Source organism: Miniopterus natalensis, chromosome 2, assembly GCF_054644295.1.
Source record: "Miniopterus natalensis isolate mMinNat1 chromosome 2, mMinNat1.hap1, whole genome shotgun sequence".
In the NCBI taxonomy this organism is placed as follows: Eukaryota; Metazoa; Chordata; class Mammalia; order Chiroptera; family Miniopteridae; genus Miniopterus; species Miniopterus natalensis.
The window spans coordinates 73,709,107-73,726,567 of NC_142082.1; the positions used below are offsets into that span (position 1 = coordinate 73,709,107).

At 35.4% G+C, this 17,461-nt stretch overlaps 1 protein-coding gene across 1 annotated transcript in view; it reads left to right on the forward strand.

Annotated features, from left to right (window-relative positions):
* Window positions 1-17,461, forward strand: part of GPALPP1 (GPALPP motifs containing 1) — a 36,557-nt gene that overhangs the window by 11,269 nt on the left and 7,827 nt on the right. Inside the window, exons 2-7 of the mRNA XM_016205434.2 lie at window positions 721-853; window positions 1,656-1,754; window positions 4,385-4,493; window positions 10,042-10,173; window positions 11,411-11,575; window positions 14,912-15,010. Coding sequence (XP_016060920.1) covers window positions 721-853; window positions 1,656-1,754; window positions 4,385-4,493; window positions 10,042-10,173; window positions 11,411-11,575; window positions 14,912-15,010 — 737 coding nt within the window. The remainder of the gene's footprint in view (window positions 1-720; window positions 854-1,655; window positions 1,755-4,384; window positions 4,494-10,041; window positions 10,174-11,410; window positions 11,576-14,911; window positions 15,011-17,461) is intronic.

A 17,461-nucleotide genomic window follows, 5' to 3' on the forward strand; every position in this document is an offset into this window, starting at 1 on the left:
TCCACTTAAGTCCCTGTTTTCAGTTCTTCTGGGTATATATCCAGAAGTGGATAAAAAAATATCTTGGCGATTCTGATATACATTCAAGCTTGGGAACTATGGAAGTAGAATTTTAGCATCACTGCACTGGATCAACTTAGACAGTTGTGTCTATGTGACATCATGACATCACGTAATGACATCATGCAACATTTGTAATTTTGCTAAGAAATGAAGTGAGAGCAAGTTGTTCTGTTGAGTGGGCCCAGAAGACATGATGATTTTTAGAAACCAGAATGGGTAGTTTTCATTTCTTATAGGTTAGAATATGGAATGGCAAATTTGTTGTTTAGTTAGCTCCGTTATGTAAATATTATCTACCATATGCTGTTTGTAAGAAAAAAAAACCACGAAACTGTTTTGGCAGCTGCACCAACCAAAATTGCAACCAATGCAAAAATTGCAAGATGTCAGGGAAATTGTATGCTATTATTATATTTATAAGTTTGGTTGTTAAAGTTTTTGTGAATCTCACAGCTATACCATGCAAGACATGATTTCTGCCTTCCTGGAGTTGGAAAGACAAAGCCACTGTACACAAAACAGGAGCAAATAAGATTAAAGTCCATAATAAACGATAGCCAGCCAGTGCTGTGAATTCAGAAAAGAAAGTATAAAATGTCAGCTGGGGGTTCGTTGAAACAGTTGTGGCTAGTTATGACATACACAAGAAATCTTTAGTTGCAGGACCAGCTCTACCACCCAATTATAAAAGCAGTAGTTCAGAATCATCAGACAGCGATGAGGACAGTAGTTCTTTGTACGAAGAAGGAAATCAAGAATCTGAAGAAGATGACACTGGTCCACCTGCAAGGTCAGTAACTTTCCTAAACCACGGTTCAAACCTGGTGTACATTGGCTGGAACAGATAGCTAGTAAGGGGCTTAGCACATCTGCATTTCTACAACACAGCAAGAAATCATTTCATGTGGCATTTCCTCGCGAACTATACCTTTTACAAAGACATTTATTCTAGTAGTACATAGATGTGGAGATATCTAGAATTTCAATAAAATTCTTATAGAATTTTTCCTTAAGGTATTATTAAAGTGACTAAATATTCTAAATAAACCATAGAATTTATTCTTTAAAAATTATATATGCAATGTTTGTTTTTTGTTTAAGTTAAATGAATGATTTCCCTTTTATTTAACCTTACCACAGGTCCATGTAAATAAGATGTCAAATCTTTGTTTATTATTGAGTAATAAGGGTTTTTTTAATGCATTTTAAAGATTATGCGACAGAAATAGCAACATAAAACTCTTCTTTAAATGAGATTAAAAGCCAAAGTCATAAACTTTTTGCTCAAAAACATCTAGCAAGCAGACTACTATTTGAAGCTTCATTGAGTGGAATCTTTAACACCACAGAAAATAGAGAAAATTGATATAGTACTGCTGTAAAAAAAAGTAACCAATCTCTAACTATTTTAGGCCAAAAATAAATTCCAGGAAAAGATTAGTAGACAACTTACTGTGTTGTTCGGGGTTTTTTTTTTATTTGACAAGATTAATTTATGTTCCAATATGTATACAACTAGTTGAAGTTGAAAACTAAAATTTCTGTGGAAAAAAGTTTGATGTATGCATAAAGTTACACTACTGTGTTTTCAGAAAACAGAGGAGAAATCAAGATGACGATGATGATGATGAAGGATTTTTTGGACCAGCCCTTCCTCCTGGATTTAAAAAGCAGGATGATTCTCCTCCGAGGTGATAATGTGTAATATTTCAGGCCAGTCTTTTCTAAATATTTTAGCTAGTGTCTGTTAATTCATTAAAGAGTTCTCTGTAATTGTTTTTTATTTACATATTTATATAACATAAATTCATATAATAAAAATAATTTTTAAAATAAACTTTTAAATAATCATTTAAATAAAAATTATAATAAAATTGCCTATAATAAAAATTATTATTTACATGTTTATGACACTTTCATAGGTTATAAAACTTCCACATCGTCTATTTGATACTCACAGTAGTGTTTCGTGGTAGGCTGGGTGGAATATTATCCTTTCTTCCCCTTTTTGTAAATAGATAAGGTTCCAGACATAGTAAGTAGTAGACCTGGGGCCTAGAATCCTGGTCTTTGACTTCTAATCCAGACTTTTTCATTTCATATTTATATACATATGCAGGCGTGTGTGTATCTTATATGGTACCTGGCACAGAGTAAGCATATAATAAATATTGATTCCTATCTTCTTGGAATTGCAAAATTTTGAAATGCTAAATATGAAGTTTCACACCAAATTATTTATAATTCACAGTATTATATACCAATATAAGAACAAGTCACAAATGGCTGTTGTACGTTTTATATTCAGAGTTTATCATCACATTTGTCAGCTCCTAATTTTCAGAAATAACAGGGATAGACAATCTACTGTCTGTTTTTGTATGCCTCCCAAGCTAAGAATGATCTTTAAAGGGTCATTAAAAAAACAAACACAAATATACAACAGAAACCCAAATGTGGCCCCCAAAGCCTAAAATTTCCTTTCTGGCCCTTTATAGAAAATTTGCTGAGAACATAATATTCCTTTCAAGAAAATAAATTATTAGATGTATAGTGGTTTCTGTTTTGAGAATATTTTGGCAGTAATAAAATATATATGTGAAATAAACGGGTGGTAGCATATAATATAGGCAGAAACCTTTTATACAGCCATAACATGTCATGATTATATTCCTTTACTATATTTTAAGATTTCATGTACCAGTAATTTTATCTTTACAAATTCCCTGAGGCCAGAGAATTGAACTGTAATTGCATTTGTAGATCTGTTAATAATTGTACTCAGAAGAGAACCCATGTAGTACTTCCTTGTATCTTATAGTAACTAATTTGATCTTTCTAAAAATGCCAAACTTCCCTGTTTTTTATATACAAAATTTTGGCTCAAAGAGGTTTTATGAACCGAGACAAGAGGTTATGAAATGACTAGGATCAGAACCCAGACCTGACTTTCAGTATTGTTTTTCCTCTGCCAGGAAGCCTGTCACTAAGGCTCTAATTGAACACACTGCAATCTGGAAAATTCAGCTTAGGACTTCAGTACCATCTTGGTTGGTAATACTGGCTCAGTGACATCTCTGGAAAAAACATTGGTACAAAAGAAAGGATAAAGAAACTTAAAAGTATGAATGAGAATAGAAAATATCTTTTCTTTTATTTTTTTCTCTATACAAAGTAAGGCTCTCTTTTTAAGACCCAGAATTTAGGCAATTTTCCCTTCTGGACTAATAACAGTTCCCTCAGAATGTGGCAATGGGACAGCTTGAAAGAAAATGAACTTTTAATCAAGTAGACCAGGATTCAAACTCTAGCTCTGCCACTTATTCATTTGTGTTGCCCTTGAGCATTATTTTGCTCACCTAGGAAATGGAGTAACTTATACCCGGCAGGGTTACTTTTTGGAAACAGAAAGGTGCACTGGTTGAAATGTGGTTAGCACGGCGCCTTTTGCTTTTTCTTAGATGAACTGTTTCATTCTTATGCACTTCCCCGTCATCTTTGGATTATTAGTGAGGACAGGCTTAGATTTTTATACCACCTTGGCACATATAACCGTAAATTGCTGACATCTGTTGAATGCACATGCTGTATATATGTCCTTCAAACTCAGTTTATACTTAAGTAGTTCTGACTATAATTTAATGCCCCTAATGTATTTTTCAGTGGATAGTGAATATCAAAACTGAAAACTAAGGCACAAAATAGAAAAACATCTTCACAGGCTTTAGTCCATGATAACGACTTTTAAAAAAAATCATCATTTTTATTTAAAATAGTTCTTTCAGGAAGTGGGAATACGCCACTGCCATAAATATTGAGAATTACTGGCTTAACATCTAGTCATTGACTAACAAATAAAAAGTAAAAATATAAAAATTAAGAATTTTTTATATTAATTGGAAAAATACTAGGTTATAGAATAAAAATAAATTGTTAAGTAAAATACTCATCTTCAACATTTTTACATCATCTGGCTTTTTATCATTTTTGTGAATTGTATTCTGAAAACTGCTTTTTAAAGTTAAGGGAAAATTGCCCAGCTGGGCGTGGCTCTGGTTGAGCATCAACCTAGGATCCAGGAGATCTCGGTTTGATTCCTGGTCAAGTCACATGCCCTGGTTGTGGGCTCGATCTCCAGTCAGGGGCGTGCAGGAGACAGCCAATCAATGACGACCCTTTCATCATTGATGTTTCTATCTCTCCCCTGTTTTCCCCCTCTCTGAAATTAATAAAGATATATATATATATATATATTTTTTTTTTTTTTTTTTTTTTCTTAAAAAATAAAGGGAAAATGATAAAGGTACATTTTATTTTTCAGGCCTATAATAGGTCCTGCATTACCACCTGGTTTTATTAAATCTGCACAGAAAAGTGACAAAGGCAGAGATGATCCAGGACACCAAGTATCATCGTATTTCAACTCTGAGGTTTGGAAAACTTTTGTTTAAAGGATAAGCTGTAACAAACTCAAGACTTTACATCAGTCATTTGACTCAGATGTGATGTGAGACAGTCATATTTGGATTAATTGAGGATCATAGCATAGGTAGATAAAAGCTTATATTATAGACCTGAGATTCTATTAGAAAGATAACATGTAATGTTGGAAGGGTATTACCTGTGCATGCTTCTCATCCTTGAAAAGAAGCTTCACAGTGCTAGAAAATAGAACATGATGAAAAGTTTAAGGAATTGATGTGATTTGACCCAGAACAGAGGAAGCTGAGGAATTTTTAAGTAATGATCTTTACCTTGGAATTAACTCTCTCCTACCTCGCTCTGGTACCTGTATATAACAGACGCACTGGCGGATAAGTAATTTTATGAAATGATAGATCAAAAGATTTTGGAGTCAAGTGTGAAGACGTTCCCTTGTTAGAAGCCAGATCTTCAACAGTAGTTGAGATTCATACAGTGCCTTATAATTTGTAGTGCATTTTACACATATGGATGTTATTTTTATCTTCACAGCTTTATGAATTAGATATGATCACATCTTACACATGTTAGAAACCAGAAAAATTGCGCAACGTACCCAAGATTGCACAGTTTATACTTATTAAAGCCCCAGTTCTTAAGCCTTTAAATCACCAGTTCACTGTTATTCTGCGTTGCTTCTTGTATGTTTATCTTTACTGAGAATTCAGTAATTACACTGAGGTTGTTATTAAAGGAAATACTATGCCATGGTTAAGATCATGAACTTCAGAAATATTTATTCATTCTTTCAGCAATATTATAGAGCTCCTACCCTGTGTCAGGCATACAATCACAGAAATGAATTTGTCAGCCAATTATTTTGTTCCTCCCTTCGAAGACATTCAGAATCCAGCCACTTCTGTTACCACCCTGGTCCAAGTCAACATCATATTTCATCTCTTTTATTGGTTTTCATGCTTTAGTCCTTGTTCCTCAACTGCCCCTTCTCAACGCAGCAGCTAGAGTGGCCTGGGTGAAACAGATCAGGTCATGTCACACACTCAGAACATAAATTGCTCCTCCTCTGCATAAAGCCAAAGTCCTCACAGGGCCCTCTACAATCTGGCCTCCATTAGCTCCCTGACTTTCTCTCTGATTTTGATCGGACCACACTGGGCTCCTTGCCGTACCTTCTCAAGTACAGCAGGTAGGCTTCTACTCCTAAGCATTTATACCTGTGAAGTCTCCCCAGGATGGTCTTCCCTAGATATCTCTGTGTCTTGCCTCCCAGATCTTTCCCTTTTTTGCTGGACTGACCTAAAAGAGGTTATTTCTGACCTTCTAATTTAAAACTGCAAACTCCTCTTCCCTTTACTCCTGTCCCCTCTCCTCCTTTAATTTTCTCCATAGCATTTATCACTGCCTGAAATAACATTTACTTTACCTCTTCTTTTTGTTTATTATTGACCTCTCCCTACCAGAATGTGAGTCCATTGAGGACAGAGATTTTTGTCTTATCTCCACTAGCCATTCAAAGTATTTGCTGAATGAATAAGTCAGACACAGTCCCTGCCCTCATCACAGTTAGTGTAGTGGGGAATGTACAGTAAACAAATACTGTCTCATGAATGAGTGATTCAAAAGGTGAGACAAAATATAGTGGAACCATGATAAGCAAATCTAATCTGAAGAAATGAGGAAGTCTCTTTCTCTGAGAAAATGTCTAAACTTAAGATTGATAAGTAGGAGCTAGCTGGGCAAAAAGGTCAGGAAAGGATTGGTTCAGAGAGTACAGATAGCTTATTTGGAGGGAGAAGTTAGGGTTTTTAAAAACCTAGTATGGGTAGAGTGGGGAGAACAAGGAAAGGGGTAAGAGAGAAAGGGAGAGAGGTAGGCAAGAGCCACTTAAGCTTTGAATCCTGGCTGAGCTTAGTTTTCTTATTAGTAGCTTGCAGGTTGTTATCTTACAGAGTTGTAAGGATAAATTAGAACAGTAGGTATTTAATTTTTAATAGTTATTATTGCTATTAGTATTAGTATTACCACCCCCAGTACTGATGCCATGAGAGTAACTTTGAAGAATTTACACTGAGTATAAGGAATCCTTTCTAACAGGGTTGTTAAATATAGGAATAAATTACCAGAGGTAGGACTTCCAGCCATATGGAAGACTGAGCTGACAGGTTGAGGCTAGGCTTTCCCTGCCACATTACAGAGGAGTGCTGGGGGTGGAAATGAGATTGCAACAAAGTTAATACACAGCGAAGCCTAAAGAAAGGGAAATCCAAGGGTACTGGTAACACTGAGAGAATTCAAACCCAGAGCAGTAAACACATTTACAGCAGAGGGCCACAGTAGTTTTAGAGATACCAGCCATAAACCCTAGAGAATTGGGTCTGGGCAGGAGCTTAGGTTCAGACTCACTCAGGCAGGAGAGTGAGTGAATTGAGCCCACAGCCTCAAAGCACTGCTCTGTCTGCAAAAGGGCACTAGGGAAATGTAGCCCACTGTCTAGGAAAGTTTCTTCAGTCTAGGGCCTTTTCATGCTATTTCCTACTTTCAGTGATTGACACACACACAGAAAGTGGGAGCGTGTCTGTCCATCTGTCTGCCTCAGAGAAAGAGGCAGAGGGTAGGAAAGAAAGATACATGTGGTAAAATGTTAGCAACTGATGAATTTGGGTGAGGATACATGGGTGTTGTACTTGTCACTACATTCTTTCCAAATAAAAAATTTTAAAGATGTAGCATAATTCAACTTTATTCACACCTGGAACTTTGTCCTAGCTCACTTAGACAGCAAATGGGTAGTTTATACAATTTCCCTAGGTGGTATCTATTCCATGTTATCTAGCTTTTCTTAGCAGAAGGGGAGGGGTAAAGGTATTGTAGAGATTCCACCATAGCACACCTGTTTTAGGTACTCTTGCTTCTGAATTCTTTGCTTTGTAATTTTCCTTCTTTTTCTGTTTTCATATTTTTCTTTCTCAAAGAGAAGCTTCTCTTAGTCTCTCATTCACAACATATACCCCCAAAAGTAAGGTATACATAATAATACTAATGGTTAACGTTTGTTGAGCCCTTGCCATATACCAGACACTGCAAAGCACAACATAAACTCATATTTGCATAATTTATTTAATTATATTTGCATAACTGCATAAACTTAATTTAATCCTAATAACAATCCTGGAGGCTACTGTGTCAGCTAGAATACTTTCAGCAGCAAAAAAGAGAAAATCCAATTCAAAATGGAATTTTGTCTTAACCTGTGTAGTTAGCAAATGGGTTGTTTATACAATTTCCTGGTTGGTATATAATCTATATTCTTAAAATAAGGAAAATGTGTTTCATACATAAGCGGTTTAGGGGTAGAGTCATTCCAGGGTTTGTTCATTCAACAGCTTAATGAGATCATTGTTTTTCTCCACCTTCTCTATCTACAGTTAATCCCTCTTAGGCTGCCCCTTATTATGTCAAGAAGCCTCCCAGAGTTCTAAGGTTCACATGCAGATGGTAGCGTCCAGACATAGAAGGGGAATAGTCCCTGTCCTGTGTCTCTTTTTTAGAGGGAGAAAGCCTTCCAAGGTTTCCTGTAAACCTCTTCTCACATTTCTTTGGCCAAATGATCAAGAGAAATGAGACCAAAGCGTTTGGTTTAAAATTATCAACATTTTCCCCCAGGAATAAGAGAAGGGCCCAGTTTCCTGAGAAGAGCATGGCTCCAAAGAGGATGACAAACCAGTGTTCTCTTAGCAGCAGAGTAGTTATTGGGTGAAGCTGTTATAATCCCCATTGGAAGGACAAAACCGATGCCTGGAAAGGTTAAATAACAAGCCTGAGGTCACAGGGCTAGTACAGTGGAAAACCTAGGCCTTGAAACTCAGTCTAACTCCACAGCCCAAAATATAAACTAGTAGGATAAGTAAATCCTATTGTATTTCTGAATAAAATAGCTCACCTTTTTTGTTTTTTAAAAATTAACTCATCCAGGACACCTGAATGACTTAATACCTAGATTGGATTTGGGTTTATGATTCCGGCTTCTCATTTTCAGTTTAGTATGTTGGACCTGATTTTCTGTTTGCTCCTCAATACAACCATTTAGTTTATGTCCCCCAACATCCAAAGTGCTTTTTATTTCTAGAAATTTCAGGCATCATCCTACCAAGGCATGCTGAAATTTACCTTTATAAAACCATCTCTTGTTAGATGGAAGTAAAAATACCATTAGCGTATTCCATCATCTTAAACTTCAATACTATATTAATATCATGTCTTTTATAGTTTTAAAAGTTCATTATATCTTTTATATCTGTTTATCTGTGTCACCAAATATATTTGTAGAGCAGTTATAATCTGTTTAAGATAATGTCTTTGCCATTAAAGGGCTTACTGTTGTAGAGATAAGCTATAAACACTTAAAATTAAATCATTAACAGTTGAAATAAAGAAAATAGAGGGGCTGCTGAGGCCAATATAAAATACTGGCCTTGATCTTAGAATATTTGAATCTTAGATGCTAGTTTTATAGCCTTGGACAAGGTGTTTAACCTTTTGAAATATTAACCTAGGTTTCCTCAAAAAGAAAACAAATAATAATGCGATTTCACAGTTTTGTTACGAGGTTCAAATTAGACATGGTATACACCGTCCGTAGTTACTGGAGAGAGTGTATGATCTAGAGTGAGTCACAGACAGTATATAATTATCTAATTATTTGTACCACCAGCAGTTGCTGTAAGGATCGAGAGAAGAAACCACAAATAGAAAGTTAACTTTGAGCAGTTAGTAGGGAAAATGTAAACAATACAAATGAACTCCTGATCCTGGGAGTTTGAAAAAAGTAAGAAGCAGCTGCCTATGGGAGCTGGAGGACAAACGTGTTTCGTTGTTCACCTTTATATCTCATCTTGTAGGACAAGGACTGCTCGAAACCCTATTGTATATAGCATCTAGCCCAGTCTCACATGAAAACCCTGTATTAAAATGATTTGTTAAGAACAAATTGAATTCAGTAATTACATACTGTTAATATCTTTGGGGTAAGTGTGGTACTTTGGGAGCCAAATTAATTCATTCGCATTAGCATTTGTGAAGTGCACAGCATTCCTGTTTTCGTGGAGTTTACCGAATCATAAAGGCTGACACAGCTGCCAGGCATGTCTCACTTTCGCTCATCTTACCCCAACGAGCACTTTCTGTACCAGGAATGCCAGTGATCTCAACTTGTGTCATCTCTGACCTATCGGTAATAATTGCCTAGAACATCGTTTTGAGAATTGTGAGGCCACATCGTTGTCCATCAGGAAGCCAGGTGAAATAACTTACTGAGGTCTGCCGTGGACCGCCGTAGGAGGAGAGGCGGGACAGTCCACGTGCCTTGCATCTGTCGCCCCTGTACTGTGCACTTGAGGAAGGCACAGAAAGCATCCTTGTTGCTCAGCGATTAGCCAGCAATATATTGTTCACTTTTTTGTTTTATTGTCTCTATGTAATCATATTCGGTTAAATTTTAAGTAATTTGGGTGTAAAGGTAATGTCTTATTTCAAAAGGAAACAGACAGCAGTGAAGATGAGGACATTGTTGGACCAATGCCTGCAAAAGGACCAGTTAACTATAGTGTAACAACAGAGTTTGAAAAAAGGGCCCAGAGAATGAAAGAAAAACTAACTAAAGGAGATGATGTAAGTTTTAAATATACTATACTCTGAGAAATAGACTAACTAAATTAAAAATCTAAATTTTAAAAATAGACATTAAAAAATACATATACAGGATAGGGCAGAAGTAGGTTTACAGTTGTGAGTATGCAAAACATGGTTTGTTTATTTTTTTAATCCTCACCCAAGAATATGTTTACTGATTTTGAGAGAGAGAGGAAGGGAGAGAGAGAAACATCGATCAGTTGCCTCTCATACGCGTCCCAACCAGGGATCAAACCCACAACCTAGGTATGTTGCCCTGACCAGGAATTGAACTTACCACCTTTCATTACACAGGACGACGCTCCAACCAACTGAGCCACCCAGCCAGGGCTGGTCTATTATATTATTATTGTTGTTGTTGTAGATAATTCTCACCTGAGGATATTTTTCCCATTGATTTTTAGAGAGAGTGGAAGGGAGGGAGAGAGGGGAGAGAGCAAGAAAGAGAAACATCGATGTGAGAAAGGCACGTCTATTTGTTGCCTCCTGCAGGCACCCCAACAAGGGCTGAGGATTACACCTGCCCTTGACCGGGAGTCAAGCCTGTGACCCTTCGGTATACAGGCCAGTGCTAACAACTGAGCCACACCGGCCAGGGCTTGTATTATAATTTATTAATTATTATATTATTTTCCATATAAAAACTGTAACCCTACTTTTGCCCCACCCTGTATATGTGTAGGGGTGTGTGTGTGTGTGTGTGTGTATATATATGTATGTATATATAAAGGAAATTTAGGAGCTGGGTGACCCAGAAGCTATAAAAGGAAAAGATTGGCAGATTTGCCTACTTAAACATTTTAGTATGGCAAAAGATAACAAAGTCAAAAGAACAATAAATTAGATGAAAGTATTTGTAACATATATGATAAAAACATCAATTCTTTTTATTAAATCCTTTCTGTTAAGTCTGTTATTTAACTTTAAATCCTGAATTGGAAAGCATAGTCACTTACACAGTATTTTAAACACAGTATTTTTCTCTTTACCATATGCTTGAAATGGAGCTGATCATACATAAACTTGTGAAACCTTGCTGTGGTTTGTTAGAACATTGCTTCCACCATATGTTAAAAATACATAGCTATAAAAAATAAATAAATAAATAAATAAATAAATAAATAAATAAATAAATAAATAAAAATAAAACACAGGAGCACTCTTTCCAGGCTACTGGTGGGTTGTTTGTTTGTTTTACTTTTTGTTTCTCTTAAAGGATTCAGCTAAACCAGTTACAAGGGAGTCATGGATGACTGAGCTTCCTCCAGAATTGAAAGACTTTGGTCTTGGGCCCAGAACTTTTAAGAGAAGAACCGATTCCAAATCTGGAGACCGATCAGTCTGGACAGATACTCCGGCTGACAGGGAAAGGAAAGCCAAGGTGAAAGTCGTTGTCCATGTGTTTCTGTTCATGTTGGCTCAATTTTGAAAAGACATAAGGCAAAATTATTTAAGGGTGCTATTTTGAAAATTGATTCCAAAGGGAAAATACAGATTTCCCCTTGAAGGAAAGTTGGGAGGAAGGAAAGTGACACCAGTTGCTTACTGTTTCCCAGTAAATTATATAATTTAACTCTCTAGAAAACCCTGAGACATGGGTTTGTTGACCTCATTTTATAGGAGAAACTAACCTCTATGAAATCACTTTTTCTGGAATTACAATGCTAGTCAGTGATGAACAATAATTCCATTCGAGTCCCTTCTAACTCCTAGCTCTTAGACTTAGAAACTCCCAAACTGGTCCTTATACAGCATCAGACTATTTCCATGACACGGTATCTTTTAAAATATCTTGGTGAAAAAACAAAGCCACCGATTAACCTAGATAACTGATGCATAAAGACTCATGTTACTATCAAGATAGACAAGAAGCACTTTAATTAATAGTGCTAAATACCTGTATGATCTCACATGTAAAATCTAAAAAAAACAACAAAATAAACAAAAACTGAACTCATGGATATAAAGAACAGATTGGTGTTTGCCTGAGGTGGGAGTGGACAAATGGGTGAAAGGGGTCAAAAGGTATCAGTTTCCAGTTATAGAACGAATAAGTTCTGGGGATGTAATGTACAGCATGGTTACTATAGTTAATAATACTGTACCGCATATTTGAAAGTAGCTAGGAGACTGGATCAGGAAAGCTCTCATCACAAGGGGGAAAAATTTGTAGCTATGTAGAATGATGGGTATTAACTAGATTTATCGTGGTGATCATTTTGCAATATATACAAATATCGAATCATTACATTATACACCTGAAACTAATATAATGTTATGCCAGTTACACCTCAATAAGAAAGAAGCACTTTCATCAATACGTTAAATAATTTACAAAATATATACCAAAAAAGGGATGCATAAAATACATTATTATTTTTAAATTTTCTTTTCTTGAATCTTACCTGTTTATTAAAAAATACTCCATTGTAAATTAGGAGTTGAACCAATGTCCCCAGTACTACTCAAATTTAATCCATCAAGTGGTATTAATTCCCTTAAGGTATCCCATTCAAATCTTTTTTTTTCCCCATTCAAATCTTAAATACTCTATTAATTCACCTTGTGATTATAGCTTTATCAGTTCTGACTTAAACAGTTGCACACGATTCATTCCGCCTGTTTATCTTGTTCATTAGTACCTAGAATATGAGGATTCCTATTTCCATTCTGAAATATGGAAATGTTATCTGTGAATATAGTTTTTGTTTTCTTTTCCAGTCTGTACACCTTCTGTTTCTTTTTCTTAGTGTGTTATAGGCATTCCCTTGGTTGCAGATAGTAGAAAAATGAAATAGCTCCTTAAGGAGCTTTTTTATTTTAGTGGAAAATTGGTTGTGAAATAGTGTTATTCTGAAAATGGATAATGTGCTGTCCCCACATTTTAGCGCCCTACCCTGAATATTTGGCAGCATCATAAGTTCTCTGTTACCCTGCAGATTAAAGGGAATCCGAGAGTTGTAAGAGAGAGGTGAGGTCCACCAGCACACATGGGGGCAGAAGAGACAGCAAAAGATGTGGTGTAGACATGAGCCACACCTTTGAATGGTTGGTGTTGGAAGGCCCGTCCAATCTTTAACTGGTCTCTCATAAAAGTAATACACTATTAGCGTTTTTATAATTTAGTCTTTAAGATTGTCTCCAAAAATACAATTAACTCCCTTGCTTACGTGGACTTTTTATTGTGCCTATGTTTACTTATGCCCTTTGTTGTCCTTCTGTTCCTCGCCGTGGCTGAATAGATGTCTGGCCTGCAGCCAGAGATGCAGGGAGTCTTCTTCCGAGGGAGATACCGCAGGAAAATGGAACCAGTAAGAACTGGGCAGTACAATCTGAACGTAACTGGTTGTGGGCCCTGTGACTGAGTTCTTTAGATCGGGTCATTCTTTTCGAGGCTGAAGATGTATCATTCAGCATTGACAGTGGACTCATAAAGGAATTTAATACCCCTTAAACTTTATGTGGTACTGTATCACAGCAGATAGTACCACAGACTTACACGTATTTGTGGTACAAACTATATATTACCAGTTTTTCGTTTTCTGATATTTTTGATCCTGGGTAAAGTTCATGACTAATTTTTTATTTTTGTAACACACCTTAGTCCTTTCCTTTTTTGAACTTTCCTTTTTAATAGGTTCTCTTCATCTCACTTTTTGGTATTTGATTCCACAGCGCACTTCTCCCATGTCACATTCACTTAGCCAGCCTCACCTTGCTCTCTAGGAAGAAATGGAAGGGCGATGCGGAAGTTAATTGACCAAGATCTCTCTCATCCTCACCTTCCAGTCTTGATTATTCTGTTAACTCTTAAATGGGCAGGTTTTTATCTCCATCGACCATAACATTATTTTTCTCTGAATATTTACACTTAGAAGCATATGCTTTCTGGGAAATGTTTTATGGAAAAGTAAGACTTGAACTATTTCTATGCTTCTAACATACTTTATTAAATACAATGTTGTTTTAGTCCATTATTAAGATAAAAAATGTATAAGAGCCTCATTGGTTTTCTTAAGTAAATAGCAACAGTATAAAATTATGCTTTGAGAACAATGGCTTTCAATTGTTGTTTCTCTAACTAAAATTTGTTGGAAATTTACCCAAGTACATACTTCATTTTTGTGTGTATGCTGTGGTAAATGGTTGTTCTTTATCTTAATTTCAAATTCCAGTTGTTCATTGCTGGTATACTTTGTATGTTGGCCTTGTGTCTACAGCTTTGCTGTACTTGCTTACTAGTTCCAGGAGTTTTTCTGTTGATTCCTTGGGGTTTTCTACGTAGACAGTTTGTCAATCTGTGAATATAGTTTTATTTTTCTTTTCTAGTCTGTAAACCTTCTATTTCTTTTTCTTAGTTCCCTCAAGAGTGATTTTCCAAGTTTTGAAAACATAATGTAGAATTTCTTTTTAAGCCTTATTTTATCTTTTACATTTCATTTTAATTTGTCAGACTCCTGCTGAGTTCGGGAAATAGGTGATTCTTCCAGTTAGTTGATTGGATGGAGTTGGGGGGGTGGTTGTTGCTGCTGTTTTATTGTTTTCAGGAAACTCTTAGAATACTAATAGACCGAGTATTTTAACATTTCTAGGGGGAAGAGGTTCAACAGGCCTGGCTTAGTTTAGTCTCTAGTTAATCTGAGTAAAAATAGTATTTCTTTTTTCTTTTCTCCTAACTATATGGCTCAGTAATGTGTTATCTGTGTTCGTTCCTCAGGAGACAAAAGAAGCAAGGAAGTCATTCAGTAAGAAGGATGAAGAGCACGTGTTGTCAGGAAGGGAGAAGAGACTGGCCGAGCAGGTGTCCTCATACAACGTAAGTCGGGGAATAAAATATATAACCTTTAACTTTTTTCTGCCTTTTAATGCACTTTGTTTTTTCTTTTTCTTGTTTCTCTTTCTTTTACACGTCTGAACTCTGTTGTGTATATATTTATGTAAAATCCCTTTGTGTAGGGTTTTTTAATTTATCTCATGTAATAAGATAGTCTTAGTTATTTACTTAAGTCATATATCAGAAATTTAATTCCTAGAGATCAGTAGCATATGATCAGAAAGTAAGAGCCCTACTAACTCAGCGAACCTCAGTTCATATATTTTTAAATTATAAGCAGATTTTGGAATGTTTGATATAAAGATTTAAATATGGGAGAAAAATGTTTTTAAAATATGGCTCAATGTAAACTGAATAGTCAGTATTCATTTAGCATATCATCATTTTATTATATTCTCTTACTCGAGAAAAAAAACAACTGGTGTTTCAGCCCAAAGAGTAAAGGTCAGTCACCAAACTCCTTGGCCCCTGAAAGGTAAGGTGTTCAGGTGTTTGGGAAAATTACCTTCTATTCCCAAGATATTAGTTAACAGAAAGTTCCATAAGCATTACAAATATAATGAGAATGATTTATTGGACATATATAGACAGTGAAGCACACATGAAACATTTTTGGAAACTGACCAAAAACTCAACTCCCATGGAACATTTATGAAAACTGACGAGCTCAAAAGTCACATCTCAACAAAATTAAAAGTCACAATCATTCAAGTTATCTTCTCTGACCACAAGGGGTTTAAGTTAAAATTCAGATAACTTAAAAGTCCTATACAACAAGAAATTAGAAAAATTCAAAATTTAAACTTTGCATAATGAAGACATGATAGTAGAATTTCGAAAATACCTAAACCTGAATGATACAAAAATACAAGTATGTGGGATGCAATACAAAGTGGTACTTGGTGGCAAAATTTATAGCCATAATGAGTTATGTTAGAAAAGAAGAAATAGCTGAAAATCCACAAGCTGTGCATTTTTCCAAAGGGGCATTTTTATAAAACTAATCATACACCTACCCTATGACCCTACAACTCCATCCCTGGGCATTTATCTAAGACAAGTGAAAACATGTCCACATGAAGACTTGAACTGCTTTATTCATAGTAGCCTCAAGAAAAGACTTATGCAAGAATATTCAGAAACACTTTATTCATAATAGCTAAATTTGTGAATAGCCCAGGTACCCATCAAAAAGAAAGAAAATCCAAACTCTATACAATGAAATACTACTTGGCAATAAAAAGGAACAAGTTACAAATAAATGTGACAACATGGTTAAATCTCAAAGTCATAATACTGAGTGAAAAAAGTCTTATACAAGACTTCCTATACAAGTCCATACTCTATGATTCCATTTATATGAAGCTCTACAACAAGCAAAATGAATCTATGGTGGAAAAATATCACAGTAGTGGTTGTTGGAGTGGGAATGTGGTGATTGAGTGGAAAGGAGCATACAGAGCTTTCTGGAGTGATGGAATTGTGCCCAATCTTGATAGGAATTTGAATTCTAAAACATAGTAAATCTAATATTAAGATTTGTGCATTTCATTGTTTATAAGTATACCTTAAAAGAAAAACTTGTAAACAAATATTGAACTCTGGCTAATGAAATGCGTGATGAAGTATTTAGGGGTACATGTAGTGATATGTGCAGTTGACTTTAAAATGCGTCAAAAAATTCGAGTTACTGTTCAAAATATTAATAGTCTTAAGACTAAACCACCTTATTATAATACTTAGTTTTGATAAATCGAGCACTAATTAACATTTTACCATGAAGATAAAATAAAAAACAAACTAGAATCTTTGCATGAATTTTCAAAAGTACTATAACACTATCCTATTTAACGTAAATTGCTCTGGCTTTTATAAGTTTTTATAGAACACGCATTTTTATTAAACGATTAAATCAGATAAATCAGCAAATTGACTTTTAGCAAACTGATCTCGACATGAATTGGCTTTTAGTGTGGTTTTTAATGAATTGACTGCTTCAAGTTGTTTTTATTGGTTTTTTGTGGTTCTAGCAGTAGTTTGGTCACATGTTTCCCAATGTGCAAATGATGCTGAACCAGATAGTACACCTGAAACAAATTTGATAAGACAAATTTGAGACCTTGAATTGTTTGAATTGTTTATGATAGTCCAATGGTTTGATATCTTCCCTGTCTTTATTGATGTTTAACTGACTAAATTTACTAAAACAGATGCTCCTTGGCCTTCAATAGGATTACATCCCAATAAACCCAATTGTAAGTTGAAAATATTATTAAGTCAAAATGGGTTTAATACACCTAACCTACCAAACATCACAGCTTAGCCTAGCCTGTCTTAAATGTGCTCAGGATGCTTAAATTAGCCTACAGTTGGGCAAAGTCATCTAATACAAAGCCTGTTTTATAATAAAGTGTCAAGTATCTCACAGAATTA